The sequence below is a fragment of the Eurosta solidaginis genome, chromosome 3 (genome assembly GCF_040869045.1).
Source record: "Eurosta solidaginis isolate ZX-2024a chromosome 3, ASM4086904v1, whole genome shotgun sequence".
In the NCBI taxonomy this organism is placed as follows: domain Eukaryota; kingdom Metazoa; phylum Arthropoda; class Insecta; order Diptera; family Tephritidae; genus Eurosta; species Eurosta solidaginis.
The window spans coordinates 10,890,817-10,909,465 of NC_090321.1; the positions used below are offsets into that span (position 1 = coordinate 10,890,817).

The 18,649-nt window shown below is 37.5% G+C and overlaps 1 protein-coding gene across 8 annotated transcripts in view; it reads left to right on the top strand.

Annotated features, from left to right (window-relative positions):
• Positions 1–16,506, top strand: part of LOC137246213 (Krueppel-like factor 7) — a 54,487-nt gene extending 37,981 nt beyond the window's left edge. For all 8 annotated transcript variants that reach the window (XM_067777298.1, XM_067777297.1, XM_067777300.1 and 5 more), the window contains 2 exons: positions 14,854–15,837; positions 15,894–16,506. In XM_067777298.1, coding sequence (XP_067633399.1) covers positions 14,854–15,837; positions 15,894–16,066 — 1,157 coding nt within the window. In that variant the 3' untranslated portion in view covers positions 16,067–16,506. The remainder of the gene's footprint in view (positions 1–14,853; positions 15,838–15,893) is intronic.
• The last annotated feature ends 2,143 nt before the right edge of the window (positions 16,507–18,649 follow it).

Here is an 18,649-nt window from a genome sequence, read left to right on the forward strand (position 1 = left end):
TAAAGATTTGCACTTGGAAGTTCATATAAAGCTTAAGTGCATATGTATATACATGTAAAAAAAAAACACAGCTATTATGTGAATAAAAAAACACAATATTTGCTAGTACTTGTAACACTGTTTGTTAAAATAACAAAAAAATTAAAATAGTTTTATTCGAAAAAACAAAAATTATTTAGAATTAAATTGTTTGTACGAGGCTCATGTGTTTTTAAATTTCGATTTTCTCTTATACTAAATAACGTATCGTGCTCCGCCTACCACACCGAAGGTCCTGGATTCCGACATGTTGCTTTGTAGAAACAAGTATTTTCAGATAGAAAACTTTTTCTAAGCTGGGTCGCCCTTCGGCAGTGATTTGATCATAATGCACACTCCAAGTGTATTTCTGCCTTGAAAAGTTGCTCAGTGAAATTTTATCTGCCTTTCAAATAACTTTCGGAGTCGACGTAAAATGTGTAGGTCCTGTCCCGCCAATTCGGCCCCTTCCACCCTCGTAGGTCCGCCACTGTTTGTAACAAAACGGTGAAAATCACTTAGAAGTTTAATCGCCTAGTAAAATTGATGATGTTGAGATATTCTACTATATATTTGTGAAAGTATGTCTGTATGTATGTTTGGACTTGCAGCCTAAACCGCAGAATGGAATCGAACGAAATTTTTCCATGACATACCCTTAGTGTGTCAATCTATGGTAGGCTATATAAAAAAAGTTTTAGACAAGGGGGCACCTCCCATACAACTGGAATTTTTCGTAGTCAATATATCTGAAAGTATTAAGGCTAGACGACTGAAATTAGGTGAGTGGTTATATGAGACCAATCCCTACCCCTACAGAAAAACCGGGTATAACGAAAAAGGGGGCGTGGCACCTCCCATACAAATCGAATTTTTCGTAGTCAATATATCTGAAAGTATTAAGGCTAGACGACTGAAATTAAGTGAGTGGTTATATGATACCAATCCCTACCCCCTCCAGAAGAACTGGGTATAACCAAAAAGGGGCGTGGCATCTCCCATACAAATGGGGGTTGGGATTAGCCTAATATATTAGTCTATATAGTACTGCTTTTATTTATACCCGAACGACGTCGGGTACTCTGTTAGTATATTATAAAAAAGCAGGGAAGGTTTGGAGTGAAGTGCTATGCTATGATATGGATATTATATCATATAAGAATAAGACCACGATTACACATGTCCTCATCTACAATAAATCAAAAATAATAACCCAGGCGTTCATATACATATATCTCATCCCTACGGACTTGATTATTAGCCCTCAAATTTTCACGCTTCTTTTTTATTTCACTCTGGAAAGGGAGACTATTTAAGACACGTTTTAGAAATACTTACAGGCAAGAAAATTCTGGCTCCACATGCTTTAATGTAAGATGGACCTCGTCAGTGATAGTCTACCCATGTCCTGTGCTTGCAATATAAAGGCTCCTTCCGTTACACAATTTTTTAAACGTTTGCTTTCATTAAGGAATAGAAGCCTTTGGAGTTTTGTGACTCTGAATCATTTCACCTGATTTCAAGGGTTGTGTAGCGTAACCTTTTGAAAAGGTTGCCTCTTTATTTAGCAGGCGAGGCTCTAGCGACATCAAATACCTTACGACAGGAAGGTGAAATGGCCTGTAAAGTTCAATATGGTCATATCAAATAATTCCCGAGATGGTCGGGTTCCTATCTTAATGGTGCTATTTGCCAGAAAGAAGAACAAGATATTTTACCCAGTAGATTTATGTCAAAGTAATACACTAAAAGCGCTTGATTAAATGGCGAATCAAACCAAACCAACAGAGGTGCAATTTAAACAGAAATCTGTACCGAACCGTGAAGACACCCTGATACGAGTCTGAAACCTTGAATCTGTACCTCTGCTTGAATAGGCATACTTGCGTTATCATGAGCCATCACGATGAAGCTCCACCCATTTCGGAGACGTGTATCCATTTACAAGTGAACGTATTGAGGTGCAAAGCAAACATTCCCATAAGCAACAACATTACAATTTGTAAAAAAAAAACATTCATCCCTTTCCCATTCAGTGATTCAGCGTACATATGTACATACATACATATAAATAGCTTGTCATGAATATGGCTGTGAATACATAAGTACATCGTGTTTTGCATGTTCTCGTTATTGAAAAGCCCTACTGGCACCAAACCCATCCCACACCCTTGTTGTCTCATTGTCATATCTTTTTATAATTGTATAATTCCGATTGGTATTAAGTGCGGTACTGTAATGCGAAATATTGATTCCAGTTTTTTATACTGTTAGTAGTTAAACGCAACTTTCCCATGCGCTAGCTTATTCGCATCCGGCAAGATGCAACCGCGGAACTTTGACAGAACAATGAGGGCAGCAGCAACAGCAGCAGCGTTAACATCAAAGCATTGGTGTTTGGGAAAACGCTGGTGGAACGCCAAAAACAAAAAGGGATGTGTTAAAGCTGACGCTGTCGAAGACCTGATTTTTTGTTGCTAAAAGTGCTCTTCTTGATGTGATTTTAGTCCGTGTGATTGTTGCTGTTTTGTTGGCGGTTTGACTGAATGACTGCTTAAAGTTCATGTGAAAGGTCAAGTTCGTGATCGCATTCAAACATTTTTGCCAACTACTCATCTCGCGGCGATGGTGACGGTGATGTTTATTTCGGTCGCTGCAACCAAGCAGGCAGAAGACACTGACAACAACTTGGTAACTTCTGCATGCAACAACAGCGCTCGCAAGGGAATGGCTAAGAAAAATAGACGACGAACGTGCCACCACTATGCCACGATTTTACAATTCTTATAAAGTATTAAAAAAAAATCACATTTTGCTTGCCTGGGCAGATGAGCTCAATGCGCTAACGACTGCTTTGTAGTACTTTATGGTGTTCAAATATACATGTGTAATAGGTGTGGGCATGAGCATCTGCCCTGCAGTGAAATACCAAAATTTGATAGAAAAAATACTAGTACACAACTAGAATGTTATAACTCCAATGAGGCTATGTTCAAAACCAATATTATCAGCAGACACCAGAAACTGTGCGCCCTTGTGACAGATAGTTCTATGCGATGTGGTTTTGCTGCTCGAATTATCTTCTCCAGCACCAGATTAAAGGAATAGTAGGATCATAGCCTTGCCTAAATCCTCTTTTGCTTTCGATAGCCTTGGAGTGACTCTTTTAAAGCCGTTCGGATTTCGTTGATTAACGTCATCTACCTGATCCTTCGTAGGGAACTGAAACTCACACATAACCACATATAGGCTGCTCCATGTGGCGTTAAAAGCTGCGTTGAAGTTATATAAAGCTATGAACTGGCCGATCAATAAAGACTACACATAGAATGTATCCATAATGCTTAAGTATAAGGCTATAGTTCAAACTGAAAATAAAACCAAGTGATGCCGGTTCTGTGATCAATCAGTGAAGACGCTAAGATTCTGGCTCACCATGGCCACAGCATTCGGGCATACAAACCATCAAGCCCAGATAACTACTAGAATTTATGAAAGAAGTCGGCTTGGTGGAGGTGCTGCGAAGGAGATGAGCGTAAAATAGATCAATGGTCGCTGTGCAATCCTCAATACTTATTTATCTTATCTGTTTAAAGTTTTTTAATAAAATGGTGCGTGTAGTTTCTTTTATCAAAGACCCTGTCTATAATTTGGCGTATGGTGATTTACTGAAGCAACGCTGATAAAATCCCATCACTTCAATGACTCTGGGTTTCAATCTCTGGTCCAATATGCTATACAAAGCCTTGCTTTCGAAATAAAGAGGCCGATACTACACTGATTTTTGTATACGACTTTTAGATTAGGCAGAGAGCTCTTACATATTTTGCGTAAGTATTGAAACATGTTCTTCACCAAACCCCTCTCTTGTAATTCAGCCGGCAGTTCTCCTTGTACAACTCCTAATTTTTTTCGGGATATTGCTATACTCAGACATCAAAATCAAGTGGTGGAATGAATGTTTATACCGACGACAGGAATTGAGGTATCGGTTTTGTCCTTTCCTTCAATAACTTAAACACGTTCTGTTTGTTAAGTCCCCGGTAACCCCTGTTATTTCCGAACTTAACATTGTCTTGAAACCTTCCGTAACCCGCGGAATTTTCTTGTTGTATTTTCTAGCGTTAATCTAATCAGGAAGCATTTGCAGCACCTCACATTCACTGCTCAGCCTAAACTTTTTTACTAACTGGGCGTCGCTCTTCTTGGCTCGTTTTTTATTAAAGGCGCGGCACTCCTCATCTTAACAGTTATTGTGACTAAGAAATGTGCTGAAATGTCTTCTTCTTCTAGTGTTATCGATACTGGTGGCCCTTTGCTAAACATAAATCCGGTTCGTTCCGGTAACAAGTAGCATTGCCCCGACCCTCTCGGGAACGATTTAATATGACCACATTGAACTTTCCATTTCATTCCGCCCGACGGTTTCATTCAGAACTCAGATGAAGAACCTAGTGTAAAAATAATCAGCTGTTTCCTCCTTATGTAGCTTTTGAGCGGTTAACTTTTCTCGTGTCACTGCACGTCTTTTCAGTAGTGTGCGACTGGTTTCACAAGCGAAGGCACTGGCGCTCTGCCAACCGTTGATTATGACGTGATAAATTGTTGCAGAAAACTCCAGTTTATTAAAAGGCTTAGAATATTACCACGTTATCCATGTCTGACGTAAAATGCGATCAAAATGCAAAAACGAAGGTTCTGGTATCGAAAAACCATTCCCGATGAAGTCGGTCTCGCACCAGAAAGTGACGCAGTGTACCCGATGCATATCTGGCAAAAGACTGGCCACATCCGTAATACTCCCTCAAACCTCCAGATGTTTGCTTCGAAATTTTTAATAACATATGTCATTCCTAGTTGTAATTAAGTGTTTCCGTTTGGTCGTCATACAAATTGCGGTAATACCAAGGACATATTCAGTCTTTGTGAGGTCTTATGGATGTGTATTGGAAAAGGAACGAAAAATGGCACTGAAGATGGCACAACGCCCAAACTGGTTTGTCGCCCAAACAAATTTGACAAGGGATGACGGAAAACCGTCTCAATACACATCTATTAACCACCCTGTCGGGAAATCAACAAAACAAAATTAATCAGTCTGTATTGACCTGCAATCGTATCTGACATTGGAAGCATGTTGTCAAGTATCTCTTGGCAAGAAGTTGTACCAATTCGTCGTAACAAAATATACCGCGTATAATTTAAATGGCAAGGGTCAGAATAAGTCTGTGAGAGACGAATTAACTAAAAAAAACAGAGTGTGCTTGTGATTCGCTATAGCAACTTTTTGGTGATAATTTAGCAATGACATGTTGTAGTAGCTGCTATTGTTTTAGTGCCAGTTAATCTGTTTCGATCGATTTCTGATGCAGCTTAGCTCCGCGCTACGTACAACTGCGATAATCAGACGATACTGAATACCAAGAAATGACCGCACAATGTGACTGGCCATGAGTTCGTAAATCGACTTATTTATGTACAATGTATACACATCATCTGAATATATGTATGTACTTGCAGATACTCAAAAGAACCGTTGAGTGTTGTGGAACAGTTTTGTTAAGTTGGAGTAACTACTAATTGTTTCTTGTGATTGTGCAACCCAGTTAGGATTTGTATTTTAATCTAATTTAAAACATCAAGTATGTTCTACAAAACTTCTAGTACTTTCCAAGAGGACGGAGTTATTATTAAACGGTTTTATTTAGCTTGACTTGACAGGCTGGCTGGCACGAATTTTGTAATTGAAGTTTAAGTAACTTCCCGATAAGCTACAAGCAATGAGTTTTGAATTCGAAATCAAAACAAGTAGTAGTAATATAGGAGTATTACATATATAATTTAAAGGGGTGAGTTTCAAAATTAATTACTTAAGAACCACCCTAATATAAATGCAAACTAAGTCAACTTCTGCACTTCTCATTGATCTCAAAAATTTCATATGGATAGACAGCAGTTTGCATTTCTGTTGGTAAACTTGTAAAGAGTCAACTTAACTAAGCCCATTTGGTTTGAACGGCAGGTGGCAAGTATTGACAACCTGCCGCACGATCCGTCAGTCAAAGTTGCACAAGGGTCCTTTGTTCAATTTCTTACGTACATAGTATTCGAGTTCGCTTTGCGCATATTCATATGCATACATGAAAGCACCGTAGAAAAAATTTATTTTTTTTATAATGCTTATTTCATTTGATCTGATCTTCAGTTAGTCGTTTATCTGAAAGTTATCGAAATTTTCATTTTCTCCATGCTAATTGATGCATCGACTGTCTGATAAATGCACGGCAAAATTGTTAACAAAACTTAGCTGTTTGTAGACATAATATATTTTTTGCGATTTGTTTTAATAATAGTAATAATAATTGGACGTTTTGGCAACGCAATGCCCTCTAGCGGCCCAATGACACCAGGCTAATCCTGTTCATTATTTTTTATTTTTATACCTTTCATGAAAATAACATGGTATATTAACTTTGGCACGAATCTCAAAATTGTAAGTCCTTAAAGATAGATAGGCCCACCATTAAGTATACCGAAATAATCAGGATGAAGAGCTGAGTTGATTTAGCCATGTCCGTCTGTCCGTCTTGCTGCTTGTATGCAAACTAGTCCCTCAATTTTTTAGATATCTTGTTAAAATTTGGCCAGCGGATGTATTTAGGTGTCCGATTAGACATTTGTTGGAACCGGCCGGATCGGACCACTATAGCATATATCCTCCATTCAACCGATTTTTCAGAAAAAGAGAATTTTTGTCATATCTTCCTCAATTTATCAGATTGAAGCTTCAAACTTCACCATATACTTTCATATATTGCACATATTGTTGTCTGAAAAATGGATCAGATCGGTCATATATATAGTATATATCCCCCACAACCGAGTGTTCAGATAAGAAACTTTTCGTAATTACTGCCCTATTTTAAGAGCTAGAGGCTTCGAATTTCAACGAATGCTTACGTATATAGCATATATTGTTATCTGAAAAAATCATAGAGATCGGTGGTATATATAGTATATATCTCATACAACCGATTGTTCAGCTTCAAATTTCACTAAATGCATACGTATATAGTATACATTTCATAGAGATCGGTGGTATATATTATATACCCCATATAAATTGTCGTTTTTGCCACTTTTTTACGGCTAGAAGCTTCAAACTTCATCAAATTGCATCAAATACTTACGTTTACGTCATATATTGTTGATATAAGTGATTCGTAGTCATAGTTTTTACATGTAGACCACAAAAAACGTGAAACTTTGCATCCTCACACAAAGTACCTACCTGTTTTTTATTTTATATTTATCTTAAAAATCGTTCAGGTATGTACATACATCTGTTCACTATCTATTTCTTATCTTATACATCCGATTATTTGCAGATTACGAACGGGATAAGATTATTGTTAAGCCCCATTCATGAAAGGTATGAAGTCTTCGGCTGAAGACAGTCCCGTCCTTACTTGTTTATTATTAATTTTATTGACTTATCTTGTTTGGTTGATTTTCCGACAGGGTGGATAAATGATGTATATTGGAACGATTTTCCGTCATCCCTTGTCAAATTTGGTTTTGAGACAAACCGGTTTCGGCGTTGTGCCATCATCAGTGTCGATTTTCGTTCTGATCTGTTGTTGTCGTTTGTCCTGTATTTATAGTTCGTAGGTATATGAGCAGGTATTGACAAATTGATGCTTGTGTATATTTAGTTATGTGTATGTGCTGTGTGTTCATTCAGAACCGAGGGTGGTTTACTAATCGATTTGTGTGGCTGACTGGGGTAGGTAGAAATCTGTGATTTTAGTCGCTTGACCTTCTTTGTCGGTTTTTTGTTTTGGTGTGTTAATTGTTTTGTGTTTCGGTTCTGAATGAACACACAGCACATACACATAACTAAATATAGACAAGCATCAATTTGTCAATACCTGCTCATATACCTACGAACTATAAATACAGGACAAACGACAACAACAGATCAGAACGAAAATCGACACTGATGATGGCACAACGCCGAAACCGGTTTGTCTCAAAACCAAATTTGACAAGAGATGACGGAAAATCGTTCCAATATACATCATTAATTTTATTATTTATAAATTTTTTATTTTTATTTTTATTTTTTTGTTTTTTTTTACAATTAACAATTTAACTGGGGGTTGTCCACCCCATATTGGTGAAACGAAAATCTGAATCATAGCTTTCAAAGGGTTTCTATCTAGGATGATGAAACCGGTGCCAAGTATTTATGTAGAAGGTGTGAGAAACATCTTAGCTGGCATCGAGAATTCGACATGAACACAGACTTATTTGTAGCGCAAGTAATACTTAAAAAAGGCGTGCAATAAGCGATGTATAATCTGCTTTATTTAACTTCTTGTAAGATAAAGTAATAGCGCTGCCGTAATACAACTAATTGTCTACAACCGCTTACACAATTTTTTGATGGTTATTCATGGTCAATACACTATGTGCGAATAAAAAGAACATTATGTGTTCTACTAAACACACTCGTATCTTTTATTTTAATTGAGCATTTGTTTTGATTTTGACATACTTACATGTATATTTGTACATTACATGCTAGTCCGCATGTACGTTATTTTATTTTGCTAAATCTCAAAAGATTTTTTTGAAGATACCTTAATTTTTGAAATTAATTAAACCATGACTGAAATACGTCATACATTCTGTGATCGACACCATTCGAACAAGTAACAGTATCTGCGCAATCTTAGGTCTATATAGTGACAATTAGTTCTCGTTAAATCAACAATTTATAGCTATTTTTATAACAAGTTTGACAGCTTCACATTAATTTGAGTTTAAAGGATGATTGTTGATTGCAGCCACAAAAATATTAAGTACAACATTTGCATTAGAGTAAATGCCTTTTGACCTTCTCTATATATATCTTAAACATGTTCCTAAACCATCTCTTTTCCATTCAGGTTCGTATCTTAAGTCTTTCGTTCACTCTATGAGTGTCCTCTCAGACACTGCAGACTGCGTGACTTTCACCTCGGTTGTCGGCTAACAGTTATGACGAAATTCTATAAAACTCCAAAAAGCTGGTGTAATTCTGCCGAAATCACATGCTCGGATAAAAATGAGGTTAAAACAAGGCTAGGCTATTGTAAAATTGTATTTGTCAATGTTTATGAACTGATGGACTTGGGTTCATGACATGTTATCAATATATTAAGCGCTACATAAATAATCCCATTTATTTGAAACAAATTTCATATCGTTTTGAGTGAAAAGACCAGTTTTTTGTATAAAAAACTACAAAACGAACCAAAGGAGTACACCTGAGACCTTATCATGTAACTCCATGCGCAAGAAATTTCATTCGGATTTGAAAAACAAAATATGTGATTTGATAGCTTTCGAATCGCATTTACTTTCGAATTGAGCTGCAGAATAAGGCCCCTTTACATTCATTGATAATAGTAGTATCCCTTTATTGCGAATTTGATGATGATTTTGTCTTTGGTATGTTTAAATTTGGTCAGCATTGTCGCTGTGTGTGTCAATACGCCGCCGATTCATGTCTCAACCAAATACACTCACTCAGTTCATCATAATTATTGCTGAAAATAGTTGAAAGGCGGTCGAGACATAGAACTACGTATAGACATACAAACGTATGACTATGTGTAAACGGTATGTATTTGCCACACTTGCCACATGCGGCAAGCATTCACTAGCGCGTTGCATATAGCTGTTGCATTGCTTCATTTCCTGACTATTTCGAAGCTTGTTTACGTTTTCCACTCTCCACTTATGCCTGATTGCTACTTTAGGCAACCATTCTGCCCACCTGCTAACTTTGTACTGCTTCTGCTAACCATTTCACACGCCAAGTCAAATGAGCAGTTTATGGGTTTTATGAGTGTGCCACTTGAAGACGCGTTTTTGTATTTCACATATTTTTATTTGTTCTTCTTTTTCGTGCTTCCACGACGATTTTTGTTTTTACATACAATTTTGTTAATGTCGTTACTGCGCTTCACCATGTTTTAATTGAACAAAACAACGGCAAGCTACTCAGGGGCAACATTCACTTTTTATGGTACCAGTCAACCAGCCGCCTGTAACTGCCATCAGTTCCAAATATTTTTACCGCAACTGTTATCATTTATATTTGTTGTACTACTCTTGGTGTTAAAATACGCAACAAAACCAAATTGTGTCTAAAACGATGACTAAGTTTGTACGTTTGTGTAAATATATAGTATTTTCATCACACAAATGTGCGCAATCTGTTATAAAGGATGATCACACAGTAATATCCCACAAAAATGTGTACATTATATAAAGCGTATTATATAATGTATAACTTTAGGTTGAAATCTGTATCAGTTGCATGCATTTTATAAATTTATTAAGTCCTGTTTTCAGCACTACCAGCCTGTTTTCTATACTCTGAAGGCTTTTGGTTACGGTATTGCAAAATAGTGCATGTACGCCTTTGATGTCACCTTCGCTATCAGCGCAATAACACAACGCCGCGTAGCGTTACGTAGTCCAATTCCATTCTTATAGCTATTGAAATTAGGGGCGGATCCAGCACGATTTGGGAGGGGGCAATTTAAGTCAACTTTTTAAGTAAGATAAAGTGACCTTGAAATTTTTGATACAAACATACGGGAAAATTCCGCGAATTTTCATGCAAATTTTTAGCTTTCAGTAAGAATTTTTAGAATTTATCTTTCAGAAAAATTCTAAAAATTCTTACCGGAAAGCTGAAAATTTGCATGAAAATTCACAGAATTTTCCTGAATTTTCTAAAAAGTTTTATGTTTCTATTTGGGTTGTTTTTGGTGTATGTGGTATCACAACGGACCTTCGTGTTGTCCAAGTGAGCTATCCTTATCAGGGCAGCTACCACCTAACCTATCCTATCCTATCCTTGGGTTGTTAGTGTTATATAACAACACATATTTTTATAAAATTAGGGACAATAATTTAGGTTGTGAACCCTAAACAACCTGTTGGAAAGGATATCTTATTATTTCGTTTTTTCCGGGTCGTGTATTGAAAGCTCTTATACAGGTTTTGAAATATTATAAATGTGCCAATTAGGCTAATTCACGACTATTTTTATTAGTTATCTTAGCTGAAAAATACTAAAAGTTGATCCACATTTAAGCAACTCTCCCTCCACATTGTTCATAAAGTACGAGCCCTCGACTTTCAAAGAATTTCTGCTGCATTAACCGAATTTCGGACCGGAGGACGATCTTATAGATTATACATACATAAAAGCTAAAAGTTTTAAAATTTTATATGTAATTAACACAAACGTTTATAATTTTCATAATTTCCCGATCAGAGCGGGAGCGGCAATCGCCCCCTCGCCCTCCCCCTCCTTGGGTCCACCACTGATTGAAAGTAAGAGTGGGTCCAAACAATGGATCTTATGCATGAAAAGCTAGCATTTTATCGGAATCGAGTATCTAACTGAAAATGTGTTTTTTTTATTTGAAAAAATGTTGGCATCAAAATGGCACTTTGTGGTGTTGGTCTATATACATATATTTTTTTTTTTTTTTGTAACCAAAATAGTGTGAATTTCATTTCCAATAATTGCTGAAAACTAACTTTTCTAAAAATACAATTTAAATTATATTAATAAAAACAATTTGAATGTTGCTTCGGCCGAGATTTGTGTGTAGCAAAAACAATTAATGCAACTTTTACTCCGAAAATCGAGTCTGAACAAATGCGCGCTTTTTATGCACTGGTCCCAACGCTTTCCGGTATTTTATTATATGTTTCTGTGGAATTTCAAAATCCACCTCCGCACTATCGGTACGTAGTGCTAAATGTGCTCCCTTTGTCGGTTATATCATTAGCTCGAAGGTTGCACTCTGTAGGTAAGCGAGGTTGAACTGGCCGGTCAATAAAGACTTCACATAGACTGAATGTGTTCATAGTGTTACCAGAATTTGTTCGACGACCAAACGGTAGAACCCCAATCAGGTGGCGGGATATATGTTATCGAATAACTCCGTCCTCTTGGCAAATACTAGCAGTTGGAAAAATCATTAGATTTCTGTTTCGTGAGAAGTTACTTTCCTTGTATTAGTGCATGTTTTGGCTTCTCTGTAGAGAAGTATTTGCTACTCCTACTCAATATTTGGACCCTATAAAGTATACACATTCAGGATATTTGTGCCGCCAATTACGGCGGGTAGCCAAAATTAAGCCCGACCAGTCATTACAGCTTAGAGGTTTGCCTTTTGAGCAAACAAACTTTGATGATGTGACGTTACGCTCACATAGTACAGTTAAAAGTATTTGGCTTATGTGAAGCGACATCATGAATCCTATTAATTCTGAATACATGTAATTATTTATTATATAGCTACGTGATTTTGTCGTTTCGCTTAAGGTCTCTATAAGTTTTTACATTTGTAGATTAAGCTGTATGCCTGTCCTGTGCAGTGTCATGGATTTTGGTCGTTGTTGTAGCAGTGCTTCGCCGCATCTACTCACTAATTGTCATCAATATCCTCTAATTGGAGTCCGAAGAAACATGCAGTTTCAACACGGCTGAATCAGGAGGATAATAATAACATTGCAATTTTGGTCAGGCCAGGTTGTATTATGGAATTTTGGAAACCAAAGGTCTATTAGTTTTGAGCAATATTTTTCGAATGTACTTTTCCCCCTCTCATGGCAAACTTAGCTAGCCTTAGCTGAGTTTCGCACCTATATCCCCCGATTGAAGTGCCCCCGCACTGGAGTATATATCAACTGAGGATTGGAATATCACCTTAGCTGGTCTTTAGTTTCCAAAAACACTCTACCTCAGCAAATTTTTGAAAAAAGCCCTGGCTGCCGAAATAGGGCAATGTTCCACTTCGCAGTGGATATGCAGGTGAAGCCTTGGCTTTTATTTCATTTTTTTACCCAATTTTAAGCCGAATTTTTATCGTTTCAAGAATTTGAAATATAAATATAACCGCCCTAATATATGTACCAGGGGAGAAATTGCTTGTTTGTTTGTATAAATCGGTCACGTAAAATATTGATTTCGGATGTGCATCCTTTTGAGTAGACATTACTTATTGCCCGTAAATGAAAAATAATTTTTCGGTTCGCAAAACTAAATTGTTCCCTTTGTCTTTTGAATAAAGAAATGGCAAAATTATTTAGTAATTGATGAGTCAAGTTTATTAAAACTTAGTAATTGATTTATTGGCAAACGTGAGCATAAGAATAGCTTTTATTCGTGATTTAGAAACTTAAAATTTCAAATCGCACCAAATCAGTGCACATCGTGGTATACGTTTAGTGATCGAAAACAACTTTTTAAATCACAATAGCTCTGAAATGGTTGCTTAACATGAATGGGTACGACAACTGTACAAATATCCTGAATACAAACTAAGGTCACCCTATGCCTATTTCAATCATATTTGTAAACCATTTAATTAAATTGGTTGGTATTTTGTAGGGAAGGGAGCAGGATTGGGACAGGTAGTGGGAGAGCCAGAGAGTGAGATACAATTCTTCCCGCAACAACTTGCTTCATTTAAGAAGAGCACATATTCATGCGCCTGTTATTATGACAAAGCGACTGAGCAATCACAGTAAATCACAGCGACATCTTCTACTAAATCACTGACAAATTTACTGCGCCAGCGCCTTCGTCTCGTTCGCAATCACACTTACCAACAGCTGCATTGACGAACTCAACCACAGCTCTCATCAGTGGAACAATTAGCCTACCAAGAGTCGCAGTGACAAACTCATCATTGGAACAATTTGTTATGGTTAAGCTGTAATTCCCGTGGCGAATCAGTGACAGCATAACACACGTGCGCAATTTAATATACTCTCTCTATTACTTAGTGGCTATGCCAACGCTATCGGTCACAGCTGTCTGATCTAGTTGTAGCACAAACAGCAGAATCAATTATGAATATTATCGCAGCTTATTGTTCTAAAGTGACCCATCGAATTACTCACTATCCCGCCAAACTGGTACAAAAGGGTCATCCGAATGAAGTGCGTTTTAATTTCGCCGAGTCTTTGAAAGGCAGAGATCAAAAACTTGTCAGCTACAGAGAAAACTTATTAGCTGAGTAACACACATTAAATGGTTTGAGCCAAAAATATCCCACATCTTCAAAGAAAACTTGTTTTTGTACAAAACTGCAGCAAGAAACCTCAGTCCTTGCTTGTACCCCCAGCGTGTTAGGGGGTTTAGAGTATACCCGCTGCAGGTATACCTGTCGTAAGAGGCGACTAAAATACCAAATTGATTGAAGGAGTTATGTAGAACAACACTTTCAAGGGGTTGCCAGCGTAATTCAAAGCTTCTTCAACCCAATTATCAACCTCACCTACCCGTGGCGAATCCTGTTTCTTTAGCAGCCTAGGCTCTCGCAATTCCAAGTACCTTATGGATCTAGGGGAATGGGAGGGCGGTATGGGTTAGAAGGGGTCATGTGGTCATACTAAATTCTTCTCGAGATGGTCGGGCTGGCACCTTTAGGGTGCTTGTTACCGGAACGTACCGGATATGCATCTGGCAAAGGACCATCAACTTCGATAACACTCCCTAAAACATTCGGCGAGTGTACTTGCCGCTACAACAACAACAACAGTCCTTGGACATATTTAAAAGGTCCTTTACTGGATATCTATTCTATCACATAAATCAAACATATATGTAAGTAAAAAAAGAGAGAAAAAGGAAAGAGTTGTTCAGGAGAGCAAGACTCGAAATATAAAATAAAAAGGCATTACAGTTTGACACTTGAATCATATTGTCTCAAAACTCGTTTAACCTAAAAAAAAATTTTTTATTTATAGGATCTCAAACTTTAAACTGTAAGTTGTTTGGAAATAAGCTCAATAGCGGAAACGATATCATTTGTAATACTTATACAAATACTGACACATGTGAAAGAAGCAAAGATATAAAGGGCAGTTTAAACAATTATAAAAGGGAGCGATTTAATTCTGCCTTTTCGGATTCCAGCTCCTCATTTACAACATCAACTCAGCTACATTCTAAGCGGCAGCATATCTCACCTTTTACATCAGCAATCTCTAAGCTTCCTATGTCACCATTTTTAGCGTCGCCTTTCTTTCTACCATATCGACGCAGCGATAAACACAACGCCACTTCAAGTAACAACTTCCATGTCGGTAGTGTGAGTTCGTATCAAAATTTCAATCAAGGATTTGCTCGACATAACCAATGCACTGAAGGTATAAATACCGCATCATCTGCCGTATCATCTACTGCAGAAACATTTTTTGGTAATCCTACAACAGCTTCTGCTACAGCTGCTATAACGCACGATTATGACCGAAAGTTTAGTTTACTAAGCCTTCTGAAAAATCCCGCCAAATATACAAACGAACGTAAATCTTCAACATTTAGTTCAAAACTTTGGTCTTCCAATGATATGATATTGCCCTCAGCGCCATCAAACGCAGCTCCCATACTTACGTCTACATACAACAAAATGACTCAAGGTGCCAATAATGCGAACACTTTATCGCCATGGAGACTGATGGTTTCATCAAATCAAACTAATAGTATGCACCAAACAGCTTTTAGTTCTGGTTACCAAGGATCATTCATTAATGACAATCGTAAGAATAATTTCAGCAGCATGATCTTAAGAGGCGGTGGTGGTAGTATCTTTGGACGATCCGAAGAATCAAATATAACGGGCTTTACTGATCTCTCTAAAAACAAAAAGGTGCACAAATGTGACACCGAGGGTTGTGATAAAGTATACACAAAGAGTTCTCACCTTAAAGCGCATAAACGCACTCACACAGGTAAGTTTGTCATGTATTCAATGTTAACTGTACTAAATTATGTTTGCCTTACACAGGTGAGAAACCATATGTATGCACATGGGAAGGATGTGTGTGGCGATTTGCACGATCGGATGAATTGACCCGACATTACAGAAAGCATACCGGTGTTAAACCATTTCGCTGTCAGCTCTGTACTCGCTCTTTTAGCCGTTCTGATCACTTATCGCTGCACATGCGCAGGCATTAAAATTAAAATAAACTGTTTAACATTTATTAATGAATTGATGATTAGCGCAATCCAAACAACGACTTACATAAATAAAATAAGGAGAGGACTTTAGCAAATTTTAGACAAATTTATAATTTATAAGCCTAGCCAATTGCTCTTTTAGTCTCGTAAGTGCAGCATCTCATGAGGCTTTGTTAAAAAAAAAAATTACTATGTGTAGACATATGTACATTTGTATGTATATATTCGTACATAATATACACAATTAAATATGTATGTATTTGTTAAATATTGATCCATTATACCTATAGATGCATATATATTGCATATAACGACAAAACTAAGGTACACGTATTATTAGTTCATTCATTTTACAAACAAGTTACTATATTTTACTATTGTGAAAGATTTAATACATATTCTGAAAATAAATAAAAAAATATTCCTAGAAACCAAAATTCATTTACTGCAAACCTACATCACACCTTTTACATAAATCTTACTCCAAACCAGAATGTGTCAAGTAACAATACAGGAAGAAACAATTACGACTCAAATGGTTCATGTGATGGGCGGGCTTGTCACCGGAACGTAGCAGATTTTTAGCCAACTAAGGACCATCAACATCGATAATACTACCCAACACCTTCGGGGAGTGTCTTTATCGCTACAACAACAACACCAACAAACTAATCCCACTCACTTCGATCTCGTGATGGTCGGGCTGGTACTTTAATGGTGCTATTTTCCGTACCGGACCAATTTCGACTGCTGCTGTTTTGTAAGACGAAATCAAAAACGCAGCTCCGATATATGTAGATGAAAATTCGACTATTTTTTCTCTAATCGTTGGGTCATTAAACGTGAATGTGTGTACATAGTTGCTGAATTGTTGACTACGTTCTAAAATCTTTTCTGTTTCCAGCCAGTAAGATGTGCTTGCAGGGTTATCACCTATATGAACTTAAAAAAAAGCGTGAGCACCAAGTATTCGGCTCTAAAAGGCTCACCTATCAATAGTCATTGGGGTTTTGACAGGGCACTCTCCCATGGGTATCCATGCGGTACGTCTCAATATACTGAAAACTCCATCCTGCTGTAGCTGTGTGGAGGATGATGAGGCGGGCTTTGCCAGAACTAGGCGAAAGTACTTCGGTCGCGACTCACTTGGATCTCCCGAGGATTTATCCAAGGTTGAGATCGGTATCATTCGGAACTTTATCGTTGCTACCCAAACATTCTCTAAGTAGCTAGATCTCCGTCACCGTTATTTTTGTTGTATGTGGTATCACAACGGGCCTTCGTGTTGTCCAAGTGAGCTTTCCTTATCAGGGCAGCTACAACCTAACCTAACCTAAGTATTCGTAAAGTTCGATGTGTAAATATGCAGGAGTACGTCTAGAAATCCTATTATTTTAAATTAACTAGAGCTCGCTCAGGAGTTCATGTTAAACCACAACAGCGGTAAGTTCACCAGAAACAAAAAATGTCAGCCTCAACGGTAACAACTGATGTCGAAAAACTATTGTTTTATCATCGTCTTATTATTGATAACGAAACTATCGTTGAGCTATCGATTTATTTTTGGCTTGATATGACTGAGTCATAGGCTTTTTATTGATTTCTTATCGGCTTGTTATCGACGCGTTACAGACACAACTGTATCGATTTTATATAGAAGTTTCGTCTGTATTTGTTTCATTAGAAACCGAAGTATTATCGATAGCAAATGGCTAACACGCCGTTAACAAATTGCTAACACTACAATTACCAATGAGCAACTTTTCTATAGCCAATCGATAACTTTTTGATAACAAAACGACAACAAATCTATAACACGGCAGTTACAAATTGATAGCAACTCGTTAACAAATCGATAACTTCTTGATAACTTTTTTTAGAAGCTAAATGATCGATTAGTTTTCGCGTATATATCGATAACAAATCAATCTTTTTGATATAAAATCGAAAACTTCTTGATAACTCATTTATAACTTTTGTTTTGATAACTCTTCTATATTTCGTTGGAAAACCAACGATAACAAACCAATAACCCATCGATGAGAAATAGATAACACGCCCACATCCCGTCGATGACAATTTGATAACATGCCGTCCGGTACCCCAGCGGATTAGGGGGGCTTAGAATATGCCCGCGTCAGGTATGCCTGTCGTAATAGGCGGCTAAAATACCAAATTGATTCAAAGGGTTATGTAACGCAACCCTTTCAAGGGGTTGCCAGCGAAATATATAGCTTGCACAACCCAATTGTCAACCTCGCCTACCCGTGGCGAATCCTGTTTCTTTAACAGCCGGGGCTCTGACGACCAAAAGTTCCCATGGAAATAGGGGGTGTGAGGGCGGTATGACCTAAAAGGTTTCATGTGGTCATACCAAATCATTCCCAAGATGGTCGAGCTAGTACCTTACTGGCACTTGTTACCGGAACGTACCGGATCTGCATCCGGCAAAGGACCATCAACATCGATAACACTCCCCAAGGCTTTCGGGGAGTATCTTTATCGCTACAAAAACAACAATGTTCCGTCCGGTTTCGATTTCGGTCTTCCCTCTATTTCTGTTTTCCTTTACTTTTCCTT